At 43.5% G+C, this 13,817-nt stretch overlaps 1 protein-coding gene across 1 annotated transcript in view; it reads left to right on the forward strand.

The window, feature by feature from the left end:
* Nucleotides 1-11,180, forward strand: part of NUDCD3 (NudC domain containing 3) — a 61,132-nt gene extending 49,952 nt beyond the window's left edge. Inside the window, exons 5-6 of the mRNA XM_063139586.1 lie at nt 296-484; nt 5,456-11,180. Of these exons, the coding sequence (XP_062995656.1) occupies nt 296-484; nt 5,456-5,566 (300 nt within the window). The 3' untranslated portion in view covers nt 5,567-11,180. The remainder of the gene's footprint in view (nt 1-295; nt 485-5,455) is intronic.
* The last annotated feature ends 2,637 nt before the right edge of the window (nt 11,181-13,817 follow it).

The following is a 13,817-nucleotide window of genomic DNA, read 5'->3' on the forward strand; positions in this document are numbered from 1 at the left end:
GAGAATGCAAACAGGCACAGGGTAGGGTAAACAGGCACTGGGTAGGGTAAAACAGGCACTGGGTAAGAAGGAAAGTGGTTCAGTGATCAAAAATTTGGGAAATGTGTATTATAAATGTAGCTGAGATATCATAGTACACACTAGCACAGGATGGATAATAATATTAATAGTGATTGCTGTATGGCTTGGGAACAGGCTACCTGCAAGACTGCCTTCTCCCATCCTTCTGTGAGCCAAGTCTGGCTGCTGCTGGTTGTCTGGCTCTGAGCTAATGCTGCTTCTGTCTTATTCCCAGATTAACCTGAGCAAAGTAGGTGAATACTGGTGGAGTGCCGTCTTAGAAGGAGAAGAGCAGATTGACATTGGTAAAATCAATAAGGAACGTTCAATGGCTACTGTGGATGAAGAAGAGCATGCCGTGCTGGACAGGCTATCTTTTGACTACCACCAGAAGCTGCAGGGCAAGCCACAGAGCCACGAGATGGTACGTGTCTTATCCTTCAAGGCGTTTCTCAGTTCCATTCCAGACTGCTTAGGGAAATGTGAGGCAGATGAATATATAATCGGGTGCTTGATGGGGAAAGGATTAATAGGCAGAACTCCTAATTACTAATTGCAGGATGCAACTTTGGGGGACTACTATAACTCAGCTCTAGAAAAGCTTTATTCATAGGAAGCTTTATTCAAAGGAATACAAGAGCAGAGATCCTGGAAAAAAGACTTAAAATCAAGCCTGCAAATATCCACTCGCCCAACTGCTGCCTCTTTTTACCATGGGAGGCCGCCAGTAAGAATGTTCTCCACGTGACTGGCTTTATGGGGAGTGTTTGGAGCTTTTTTTTAAAACCAAAACAAAATTAGACTCTAGACATATTTGCAAGGCTGATTTTCATGCTCCTATTTTTAGCACTCCAAATGTCTTGTGGGTGCCCAATATTGATGTGTAACTTTTCTGAGAGAGGTACCAGTTACAGCACTGCTTCTAGTGTGTTATGGCAGTAGCCAAATGATCTTTATTGCTGTAATCTTGGAACGCAGGACTAATATTTATTGCCGTAATCTTGGAAAGCAATATGGAAAGTAAAGTGTTCACTTCTGGGCAAAAATGAGCTTTGCAATTTTACTCTTTAATATGTCCTCAGCAGGGTTATGATAATACTAATGTATAACTTATGTCCATCCTTAGTGCTGTCTGCAGGACAGACCGGCTGATCTCAGCATGTATTGTATTTACATTTGTAAATATAAAAATACATTCTGATGTATTTACTTGAGGACTGATACCCTTTTGAGCTTGATGAATTCAAAAAGTACAGGCCAGTAATTAAAAACCCAAGAAATTACATGAAAGCATCCAGGTAAAAATGAAAAATAAATCAGCAGTTTTATTTTAACATTAGGGAGAATAATTCCAACCACACTTGGCTCCATCACACTTGGAATGCAAATGCCTGCTTAAAAAGAAGTCTCAATAGCCCCTCTAAATGAGCTAAACTCCCAAATCTGTTGCATCTTAAACAGATATTCCATAAACGCAGGTTGGCAACAGAGAACGCTCTATTAATTGTCAAGGACAATCTGTCCTCAGAAGGAGACAGCATGCGCAGCAAATATTCATTACGTTGACCTCCAGTAATCAGGGACGTTCTTATAGGAATAGGATCTCCCTACACATTATGTGTGTGTGGTTTCTTGCATAAATTGCTATGAAGTCCAGAATAGAGACCCGGGTTATAACCCCAAAACAGTTATAATTTTTGTGCCACCTCTTCCATTAAGCTCAATGCACTTTATAACAACTATAAAATACAAAATTTATTTATTTATTTATTACATTTCTATACAGCCCAATAGCCGGAGCTCTCTGGGCGGTTCACAAAAGTTAAAACCATTCAAAGTATAAAACAACAGTATTAAACCATAATATAAAATACAATATAAAAGCTCAACCAGATAAAAACAGCAGCAATGCAAAATTACAAATTTAAAACACCAAGTTAAAATGTATTTATAGACTGTTAAAATAATGGGAGAATAAAAAGGTCTTCACCAGGCGTCTAAAGGCATATAATGTAGGTGCCAAGCGAACCTCCTTAGGGAGCTCATTCCACAGCCAGGGTGCCACAGCAGAGAAGGCCCTCCTCCTGGTAGCCACCTGCCTCACCTCCATTGTTAGGGGCTCGTGGAGAAGGACCCCTGAGGATGACCTTAGGGTCCAGGCAGGTACATACGGAGGAGGCGTTCCTTCGGATAGCCTGGCCCCAAGCCGTTTAGGGCTTTAAATGTTAATACCAGCACTTTGAATCGGGCCCGGACCTGGACTGGCAGCCAATGAAGCTGGAAAAGGACTGGCATAATGTGATCTCATCGGCCAGTCCCTGTTAGTAACCGTGCTGCCCTGTTTTGTACCTGTTGAAGTTTCCGGACTGTTTTCAAAGGCAGCCCCACGTATAACGCATTGCAGTAATCCAAACGAGAGGTTATCAGAGCATGGATAACTGTAGCTATGCTATCTCCGTCCAGATAAGGACACAGTTGGTATATCAGTTGGTATAAGCTGATAAAAGGTGCTTTTTGCCACTGAGTTCACCTGTGCCTCAAGTGACAGTTCTGGATCCAAGAGCACCCCCAGACTACGGACCCGATCCTTTAGGGAGAGTGCAACCCCATCCAGGACAGGGCAAACATCACCTTGCCGGACAGATGAACCACCCACTAACAGTACCTCCGTCTTGTCTGGATTGAGTCTCAGTTTGTTAGCCCTCATCCAATCCATTACCGTGCCCAGGCACTGGTTCAGAACAGCCACTGCCTCACCTGGGTTTGATGAAAAGGAGAGGTAGAGCTGGGTATCATCTGCATATTGATGACATAAAGCTGAGATTCATATAAAACAGCATTTTTTGTTTTGTTTTTAAAAGAAATAAAATTTCTCACTAAAATGACTGGAGTATATGTAGGGCTTAGGGGTATACTCATGAGGAAACAATCTTGCCAATCTAAATTGTCACAAAGCCTTGTCTAACCTGGAAAATATTATTTGGTTTTAAAACTGCTATAGCTTCTACTAAGACATCTTATGATGTCTTAGTAGATTCTTAGTTAATTCTGTGAGACTGCTGAGAACTCAGGAAATCATATGTGAAATCACGGAGAAGAAGCTTTCTAATTCCTTCTGGATTTTTTAAAAAAGATTTTCCACTAAAAAGAAAAAAGAAGAAATGTCCTTATCAGCAGAAAGCTGGTCAACTAAACTTACTGAAATGTGCCATTTGCCTTTCTTGTGTAAAGGCAGGCAGAACATAGATTGGGATCTATTGCTAGCTCTCTGGATGATTTGCGGTAGCTCAGCAAGACTCAGAGACTTCACTAATTTAACAACAGCAAGTAAAATTGCAGGTTTTTAAAAAATGATCTGCTCTGGCTGATCTTGTGCTAATTGCTTTTTAAACCTCTGCGTTCCTCACCTGTAAAATCTTAGTATTAATTGGTTACCTTTGACTAGCTCCCTGTGAAGCTGTGCTGACCAGTTTTTCAGTTGTGTTAGAATCCCTGATCTATAATAGTGTGACCATGTGAAAAGGAGGACAGGGCTCCTGTATCTTTAACAGTTGTATAGAGAAGGGAATTACAGCAGGAGTCATTTGTATGCATGCAGCACCTGGTGAAATTCCCTTTTCATCAAAACAGTTAAAGCTGCAGGAGCCCTGCCCTCTTTTGCAACTGGCCACTCTAGTGTAGCCCCTGCAGTTTTAACTGTTGTGATGAAGAGGGATTTTTACCAGGTGCTGCATGCATACAAATGACACCTGCTGAGACACAGGAACCCTGTCCTCCTCTTCATATGGTCACCCTAGTAACACAGTTATAGATTTGTACTTGTATATGTGGGTTATGCCTGGGCTACTATTTGAATCTGGGTCTGACTCCTGTCCCTATTCTGCACTTATTGGTGGACCTCAGGTATCTAATAAAAAAACAAAATAGATCCCACAAGCTGAAGTCTTGGGTACCACAATTAATTCTTTGCTGCATAGTGAGTTCTGCTTGTTCTTTTTTATTCTTTGAATTTGCTACATTAACAGGACACAATTGTCTTGGTGCACAGTTCATATATTCTGTGGGTACCTAGCATGACCATTCCTGCATATTGTGTGTGCACACAAACATGTACACACAGTTGGTATGGCATGTGATAACTTGTTGCACGATAACATCTGAAGAGCATGGGGTGGTAGTTTGCTGTCACTTCCATTAGCACACTTAAAGGTAACGTGCTACTGCCAAGCCATCCTGATCTGAGGAATACAGGGAAAACCAGGGAAGGAAAATGACTGGACATCCTTTAACCCACTGCTAGATGGTATGTAAAAATGCCATAGCTGTGTTTATGGCAGCTAGGTAGAAAGTGCTGAATTCCCAGAGTGAAAGGTCAAAGGTTACTAAAGTGTCAGGATTAGGGCTGGCCATTTGACCTGTCAAAAAAGATTTGATCAGTTGACCAGTCAAATAATCAGATATATCTTGAAAGTGTTAACCTTCTTAGAAAAACTTTGTATTGTTCAACGTTTTCGTTGGAAAAAGAAAAATACTTTAATCAACAGTTTTTATAGGTATGCTAATTACAGAAACAAATTAGTTAACTGTAATTGTGAAACAATGAAATGAATGAATTATAATATTTTAGTAATGTCAAGCTTTTTATAAATGTGAACTGTTCTCCTCTTTGCTTTTTTAAACCTGAAACACAAAGGTTAGCTTGCAGTTATAAAATTAGGAAGAAAAAGAAATTAAAACAAGAAAAAATAAAAACAGCAATTGGTTTTAAATTCAGTTTTTAAAGGCATTAAGTAGGCAGAAGGCCAATTCTTCAAGCTTGTGTCAGATAGTTTATAGCAGGTGGACAGTACAAAAAGTTGTGCTGTGCTGCTTAGTTTGTCTCTGTCTGCTTCAGGGCTTAGAGAGCAAATAGCTTTCACTCCTACTTTTCCTAACAAATGATATAATGAAATAAAAAGCTCTGTAAGGTTACTTAGTGGCTACATTCAGACATCACGATAAATCATTGTTTATCACAACCATTATGGTATATCAGGATGGGAACAAGTCTAGGTTTCGCCCACCCACCCACACTTACTCATATGCTTCCCCACTTCCTATCTTCTCCTCTTGGGACAACCAGAAAGAGCAGTTCAGAAGCATCCTCCATTTTTGTTTTCCAAAACCTACAAGTTGTGGTTAATCTTAACCATGGATTATTCGAAACAAGCCAACTTCAAACTATGGCTTATGAAGCTGTTTTAACAACCATAGTTAAGATTCAGACAAGCCTAGGACAGTTGACAGCCTTTGGCTGTGGTCAATTAACCAGTGTGCCAGCCAGAGTCAGGACTAAGCCAATGTGCAGCATTCTGCATATCACATGACCTTTAACACGACTGTGTTGTCATTCCAGAAAGTCCACGAGATGCTCAAGAAGGGCTGGGATGCTGAAGGCTCCCCGTTCCGAGGCCAGAAGTTTGATCCCTCCATGTTCAACATCTCTCCCGGGGCCGTGCACTTTTGATGACGGCAGCGAGGATGGGGAAATTGCCTACGTGCCTGGGATAGAAGGATGGAACTGATGCCGCTGCCAGGCCCCTCCTTCTCCTGCTGCTGCCAGTGACATCAATGAGCCCTTTTGTCCCTGCATTGTTATATTTGGGCTTGTTTGTAAAATGCAGACTTTAAAATGGCCAGAATGTGGGTTTCGTTTTGGGGAGGGGGGTGGCAGAGAGCGAACTGAGATGTAAGTGTGGGTGACTCCTTCCCTCGAGCACCAGGTTGGTGTATTTGATATGTATGTGGGGGAAACCTAGCGAAAGCAGCATTACGTACTGTGTCGCCACGGCAACCAGAGGCTGCTGGTAGCATTTCCTTTTCTCTCGTTAATGGATTCATTTGCTGCTGGATGCGGGGCGGCGGGGAGGTTGCTTAAAGGCAGTTTTCTCCCACCCCCACCCCTTTTTCAGAAATAGATGCAGTTTGGCGAAATGATGGCAGCTTCTCTCTTGCTTATTTGAAGCTACCTTCTCTCTCTCTCTCTCTCTCTCTCTCTCTCTCTCTCTCTTTCTCCCCCCTTCCTTCCAGCTTTAGGAAACCCCATCTCCCTATGGCATCGGGCAGTGCAGCCCTCTTTAAACGCTGGCAATCTGCAATCGGTGTCATTTCAGCGGAATCTAAATTGTTAAGTTTGGTCTTCGAGGCCCTAGCAGCAGGAGGTAAATGTTGCTGGGCTTTGACAAATTATGAAAAGGAGCCAGAATAGAAGGTGACACTTGATAGCTGAATATTTGTGGTGGTCTGTGAAGCCCGGGCACAGATTAGGAAGAAAAACAAAAGTGGAAAACCAGAGGGTCTCCATCCTGCTTTCTGCGGCTGGGTTACTTGGTGCTCAGAGTGCCGCATTTTGCTGTTGATCTCACTTTGTTCTTGGTTTTGCCCAAATGTCCATGCCAGTAAGTTTCGGAACTTAGACATCCTTTCTTACCCTCCCTATGATATATAAAGTGCTTGACTGCATTTCATATATATCTGTCTTAAAAAAACACACACACAATAGGAGGAGCAATCATGACCATGGAGCAAGGGATTTATGCTCACACACACACACACACACAAATACTGCACTCCTGAAAAAAATCTTGCCCACCACCACTCCAAAGCTGGTATTTGCCCCAGAAGGGAAATTGCCGTTAACACCAGTTGTAGCTTTCCTCCATAGGGGATTTTTATTATCGTCTCTCCCCCAACTGCTTCCACTTCCTTCTCTGATTGCTCCCCCCTCTATGGCTACTATTAAATAACAAAAACAAAGCAGATATGTGAAATGCAATCACATATTTCACTTGTGATCTAGTTTGGCTCTTAAGTCCGACAAACAGCTTATGGCAGAGACTGAGTTGATGAAGCCAGCGTGGGGTAATCTTCTAGCATGGTGACCCTTTGTTAGAGTCTTCTCCTATAAAGCAAAGAGTGAGGGTGTTCAACTCTGCCTGGTTACAGATAGACCATGTGTGTTTTCCAAGAGGAAATGAGCTCCGCTCTTGGTTCTTGTCCAGTTCTTCGGATGAAGTGTCATGATGCTCAAAAAATCAGCAAGTGGTAGCTTTTACCACTTCAACTGTTTGTCTGAATCTATCCCTCAGTGTGCCATTTGGTTTGAAGTGTCTTGCTTTTGATTACTTTCATTTCAGCTGACAATATGATACAGAAAGTAGGGAGAAATATTTCTGAGGAAGCAAAGATCATTGCTCCTGAGAAGGTCCCTCTTCTTGCTTTCGCAAGGCATGTTAGATGCTGCCAGGAAATGTTCACCTATCCCAGTTGTTCTGGCAGCTACATAAACTATGCTTTCGTATAAATAAGAAATTGGATCACTGGGAAGATGGCTATGCCAGATTTAATAATAGGTACATGTCTGATTGCCATTTTTTTAAAAAAAGTAACAAAGGCAACATTTCAAGAACAGCTTAACCTAGCCTTGCTCAACCTGCGGGATTATGGGAGTCAGAGTCCAACATATTTGGAGGGCACCAGATTGAGGAAGACTGGCCTAATCATATAAAAATGCAAAACACATTTTAGGTGTGTTCATAACTGCTGAATATGAAGGCTAAATGTGCATCTGCAGAATTTTATACTGAAGAAGAGAATTAATTGTTATAATGTATATGGTACTGGTGAGGCATGGTATACCCTTTAGTGAGGCTCAGTATACCCTATAGAACTGCAACCTGGACAACTGGCTGAAGGGGGCAAGAGAGCCCACCAAGTAACCTGGGATTCATTTCCATTGAGGAGGAGGAAGCCTTCCAGTAGGTGTTTGGCACTCTGAGAGCTTAGTTCAATTATTCCATCCCTGCTCCACCAACTGTTAGATGCCAAAAGTGGAGCACAGGATTGGCAAAAGCCCCTGGCTTCTGAATAAGCAAATCTGGTAAGCATCACATCTTCAGACAAATCAAAAGCAAACTAATGACCACTACGGGATTTCAGCTGAAGTCTTTCACTATAGACAATTTTAATTTGGTCATGACAGACCAATAAGGAAGGGGCCTGTGCCAGATTTATTAATAAGTACATGCCTGCCATTTGAAAGTCTAAGGAGGACAGAATATCTGGCACTCTCCTCTTCTGCCCCCCCCCCCCGGTTATCACCCTCCTCCTCTCCCTCCTCCTCCTGGCAAGGTGTAACACACAGCTGATAGCCCACTCAGGTTAGAGAATAGGATGAACTTGTCATTTGAGGAGGTGAAAAGCAGTGAACACCCAAGAAAGTCACATAGGATCCAAATTGGCTCAGATTATTTCTTCATTGCCTCAACTGTATTGAAAAAGTGGTGAAAATTTAGCTTGCACAAAAGGAATTCTGTGCAACGGGAAAGCTTACTTGCTTTTCATCAAATGTTAGCTTGCGTTAGGCTAACATTTGCATCATTTTAGATCCCGTTTGAGTAAAATGCTTGCACGCACAGACTTTGAATCGGCTGGTGGCTGAAAACAGAATGCGTTGTGTATCTGGTTTGCGTTTGTGTCTTTAGCTCAGATCAGTTTCATAGAGGAGGGAAGTAGCTCATCCCTTTGCCACCTACTTGCCTTCCTTTTTGAGATGTATGATTAGCTGCTTTTCGTCTCTTCCCAGGTCACTAGATTAACAGAACACTGATGTTGCCTGTGCTTCATTCAGGGGTGGCTGTGGAGAGGAAGCTGTTCATGAAGTGAATTTTGGGAAATGTCGTAGCACAGGTGTTCCAGCAGCCCATTCAGAAGAGAGAAAGTGCTGTGGCATGCAAGTAGATGCCGTTGCCTGCAAGTAACAACCGTTATTTGGACAGGGAGCGGCCATTCCGTTATGTGCTTTCTTGCACATTCCATGCCCCGTGGGCAGCAGCTGCCTTGCCACAAAAGCAGTCACTGAAACGGGCAAATTTTCAGCTGTGGTGTGATGGGTGGGGCAGGAATTCCAGTCACATGCATACACACACAGATTGTGTTAGGGTCCTTTTTGGAAGGCACCCTGTGCTTGCTTCTGAAGATGGTGGCATCAGCTGCCATTAGAAACAGATGTTGCATTTGGCTTAGCAGTAGCTGATCTCAAGTGACCTGATCCCTCAGGGAAGGACAAGGAATTTGATTGGCCCGAGTTGGCAGTAGAAAGGGCAGCTTGGAGATCAGGCTTTTGTAGTATTCCTACTTTCTTGGGGGTATAAAAGTAAGTAGAGAGGGAAGTGCCTGATACTATGGCCACTCCCTGCCAAGATAATGGTTGCTATTCACATTCACCATCTTGCATGTTATATCATTTTGTGCCTTCTTGAATGGGCTGTTGAACGCTTGCAATTGCATTGTCCCAAGCATCACCTTATGGACGGACCAGCTTTCCCTCTATAGCCTGAATAAAGTACAGGCAGCATAGGTGTGTTTCATTATTCTAGTGCAGAGATAAGCAAAAGGTAGATCTCCAGATGTTTGGGATTTCAACTCCCAGAAGCCCCTTCCAGTATGGCCAATGTCCAGGAATACCGGGAGTTGAAGTCCCTTCCTGCCCACCCGTATTCTAATGTTCTGGGATAGTTTCCATTAAAAGGAGTCACTTTCCTCAAAAGAAGACAAGTAGGTTGAGCTACTGATCAGCACTTCTCATTTTTTAAATAAGAATTCGTTATTTCTAAAGCACCTACAATCAACCAGGCAAGTGTTTTCAGGTTTTCCTAAAGTACTGTGGGTGGTTCCCAAGCAGTTCACCTGCTGTGAAGAGCTTAGTGAGACTTGGCGTGACATGAGCCCTTCTTTAGCTCCGTAATGCGTTTGTTTCTCCTCCCCCAGCCTTAAATTGTTGAAAGCAACAGTAAATCTTAGAAGTCTGTTTGTGGGCGTCCAGCTGCAACTGCCTGGGTTTGGGCTCCTGCAGAAATGGAGAGCGTGCAGCTCCAGTGGACTTTGAGTAGTGCTATAAAAGGAGCACTAAGACTCCTTTGGCAAATCTCAAGTAGGATGATCCAAATGGGGGCCTTTCTTTGGGGGGGGGGATGTGCTCCTGCACAGCTTTTGAAATTAAGGAGCTTCAAGAGGTCTCCCCAGCCCAAACTTTTGTCCTCTCTTTGGGCTGCTTAGTGGAGGTTACAGTCCAGCGCTGGATGAATTGGACCTAGAAGAAAAATAACCTTTCCCCAGAATACAAGTTGCAGCAGTACAAGGTGCTAAGTAGGGATGGCAAAGGATGTGCGGGGAAACCTCTTTGGCAGTGACTATTAACTTCATATTTGATTTTTCTCCTACAGGCGTTTGGCCTTTTCACAAGATTTATGTACAAAACGTTGACTGTTCTTGTCACACAAAATACCTCCTCTTAAAACCACAAAACAAAAACGAGGTCTGCTCACTTAAAGCTGGGGACTAAAGTCGGCCCACAAAAGTGGGGACATGTGGAGAAATGCAGCTTGCTTCCAACGCCTGATCTCCAGCTCAGCCTTTGTGCTGAGCCAATTCATTAAGCCGTGCATTTATGCAAAGCTGCATCATAGGCCAGCTTCCTGCGAGTAAAAGACATTTCCCAGGACGCTTCTTTTCTAGCAGAAATGCTCCTGCCTAATGTGCATTCAGTCTGTATCTTCTGGTGGCTATGCTTGCTTTCTATTCCTGTTGAGTTCAGAAGCTACACCATTGCCATTAAGCAGGACAGAGAAAACAGCACACTTTGTGACTTTTCAGGCTGAACCCAGCCCTCCGGTTCTGTATGGTGGCCGTTAGGGGCTTGATAAACCTTCAGTTCTGCTATCTCACTGCAAAAATGGGTTAGGAAGGGGATTGATCAAACATTCGGTAGGCCTACCAAACATGACATGGTGGGCCACAAATTGTTTTAAGTTTGGACTAAGTTCACTCTTTGTTAATTTTTTTAATTTCCCGTCGTATCTTTCCCCTCCTGCATGGAAAATGGCTGATCTTTCTAGCTGCTGATTTCAGCACTCTGTTTCATTTTGGTTGTCTACATCTGCAAACTACAGTTTGCATATGAAGCAGGGCAGTGTTGGTGTTGTCTGAGCTGTCCTAAGGGACTCTAGGCCTGGCCGTTCTGTTTGTGGCACATTTTCTCTCTACCTGCTTGCAATAATAAACACATTTTATCTAAACAGGTACATTTGTGCGTACACAGGTGTGTGTCTGTATCTGAATCTTAACGCAGAGGAACCTTTTCTATCATTTGTGCTGGCATAGCTTCCAGCACTCTCTGCTGCTTTGGTTTAGTGCTCTGTCTGTGGCGCTCCTAGAAAAATTAGATCTTTTACGACTGGGCCAGCATTTGTTAAGCTTGTGCAGGCTGTCAAGTTCAAAGAGGTCTCTTGAACGGAGTGCCTCACAATGTTCAAAGAAGAACCAAGGGAGTTGAATTCATCTGTCTGTCTGTCTGTCTCCCACTTACACACACATGTTCTGTGTAACAAGGGACCCCACACAGGAGGCGTGAAAGTATAAAGCTGCCTTATACGGCATCAAATCATTACTCCCATCAAGTCCAGTATTGTCTATTCTGACTGCAGGAGGTCTTTCCTGTCACCTGGTACCTGATCCTTTTGAACAGGAGATGCCAGGAATTGAACCTGGAACCTTCTGCATGCAAAGCATGGCACCTACCACTAAGTGGTGAGAGAATCGGCTTCCACTGCAAGTCAGTGTCAACCTGGAGAGCAGCATCAGTGTCCCCTCTGTTCAACCCTATCTAGTTCTGGTGGTAAAATCAGCAAGGAATTCTTGGGTGACTTTTGGATGTTCATTGTCCTGCCTTCTCCTTTTTCAAGTGCTGCTTTTCCTGGCAATCTCAGTGTGCCCTTTGCATTCCCCCTTGTCTACCATTGCTGCATGTTCAACTAGAGGCAGTTGCAAATACGCTCTGGGCACAGGGAGTGTCGTTTTCTGCACATGTTCCTATGGACTGTGAACTGCGGTTGATATTTAAGCAGCTGATGTGCTGTGAAAAACCTAGTGGGGCAAATCGTTCATTTCCAAACCATGTTCAGAATGTGGGATTGTGTTACCTCAATAGGCCAAGGTTTTGTGTTCCCCCTGTCCTGTAACCAGCATAATGTAGACTTTGACAGATGGTCCCCACACATTTGTACTAAATCACCTTAGAACAGGGATCTTCACTCCCTGCTTCCTTCAACCTTCCCCCTCTTTTTACTAAACAATTTGAAAAAAGGGGGAACCAGGTTCTCCTTCCTGTTCCTGAACCTGCTGCTGATCAGCTGTTCAGGCAAAGGGGTGAGTGGAGAAAAAGAGAAGGAGCAAAGGTAGAGACTAGGAGGGGGAGAAACAGCAATGTAAAGAGGTGGGTGGGAGAGAAAGAGCAAGACTAATGATGAGGAAGGTAGAGAAATAGTAAGGAAAGGGCTTGTGGGAGAGAAATAGTGAGGCTAGAGGCTGGAAATGGAGGCCTTAGCTAGGCCTAAGGTTTATCCCGGGGTCATCCTGGGGTCATTCCTGTTCATGTAAATGACACACAGGATATCCCGGGAGCAGGCAGGGACGACTCTGGGACAATCTCAGGATAAACCTTAGGTCTAGCTAAGGCTGCCAAGAGAGAACAGAGAGGAAAGGGCTGAGTGGACAGAAGAAAATTAGGGGGCCAGGGAACAACCCAGTCTACCCCCAAACCCAGCCTCACTATTTCTACACACATACACACACACACACACACTAGACTAGCAGGTTCCTACTGCAGCCATTATGTGAATACCCCCATCCATGGGCGGCATTTTATGGTGGTGCGCAGAGCAGTTTCTCCAATTCCCAAATGTGCCCATAGGCCTAAAAGGGTTGGGGAACCCTGCCCTAGGAGGTAGTTGCCGTAAGCTAAATTTATTTTTGCAGTACGCTACAAGTGGGCCTGCAACAAAACTTTTCAGTGGCAAGTGTTTCCATTCAGGACACCCCATTCCTACCTAGGTTTCCTCCGTCTGTTTGTCAATAGCCCATGCCCATTGAGCATACTCAGCCTTCAGTGGGTTGTTTTGGCGTCCTCCCACCATTACGGTTTGTTCTTTTCCTAAATAATTTTGTACTTCTGCAAACCTTACATAAAAAGAGCCTTGCTGGATCAGACCAAAGGCATATCTAGTAGTATATAGCTGTTAGCCATGGATAGCCTTACCCTCCATGAATTTGTCTGATCCCCTTTTAAACCCCTGCAAATTGACAATTCCATAGTTTGACTATGCGTTGTGTAATGAAGTACTTCCTTTTCTATGTCCCGTATCGTTTCACTGCATGAGCCCTGGATTCTCGTATGAGAGAGTGGGAGGCGACGGGGGGGGGGGGGACCAAATACACCAAACTTTATTTTATACATCTCAACTGCATCTCCTCTCCTTACTTTTCCATTTCCTAAACTAAATAGCCCCAAACGTAACCTTTTCTCATAAGGAGTTGTGTCAGCCCCCTGATGGTTTTGGGTGACCTTGTCTGCTCCCCCCCCCCCACCTTTGTGCATGGATTGTGCAGTTTTGCCTACGTAAAGACCAATGCTTGGAGACTTAAAATCTCTCTCTCTATGTTTAAACTTCAAAGTGTTTTACAAGCGTTATGTCTTTTACCTAGGTGGCCAGAAGTCAAGTGTTTAAAAAACACACACAATTACTATTTACTTCCTCCATCCCTCTGTATGTTGGAATACTGTAAACCAATTAAATGTTTTAACAGCCCTATTAGAAAAACACCCAGTTGCTTTTGGAGAAGCAGCATTTGAGATCTCTATAATCTATATTTTTTCATGGTGG

Source organism: Elgaria multicarinata, chromosome 12 (genome assembly GCF_023053635.1).
Source record: "Elgaria multicarinata webbii isolate HBS135686 ecotype San Diego chromosome 12, rElgMul1.1.pri, whole genome shotgun sequence".
Classification (NCBI taxonomy): Eukaryota; Metazoa; Chordata; class Lepidosauria; order Squamata; family Anguidae; genus Elgaria; species Elgaria multicarinata.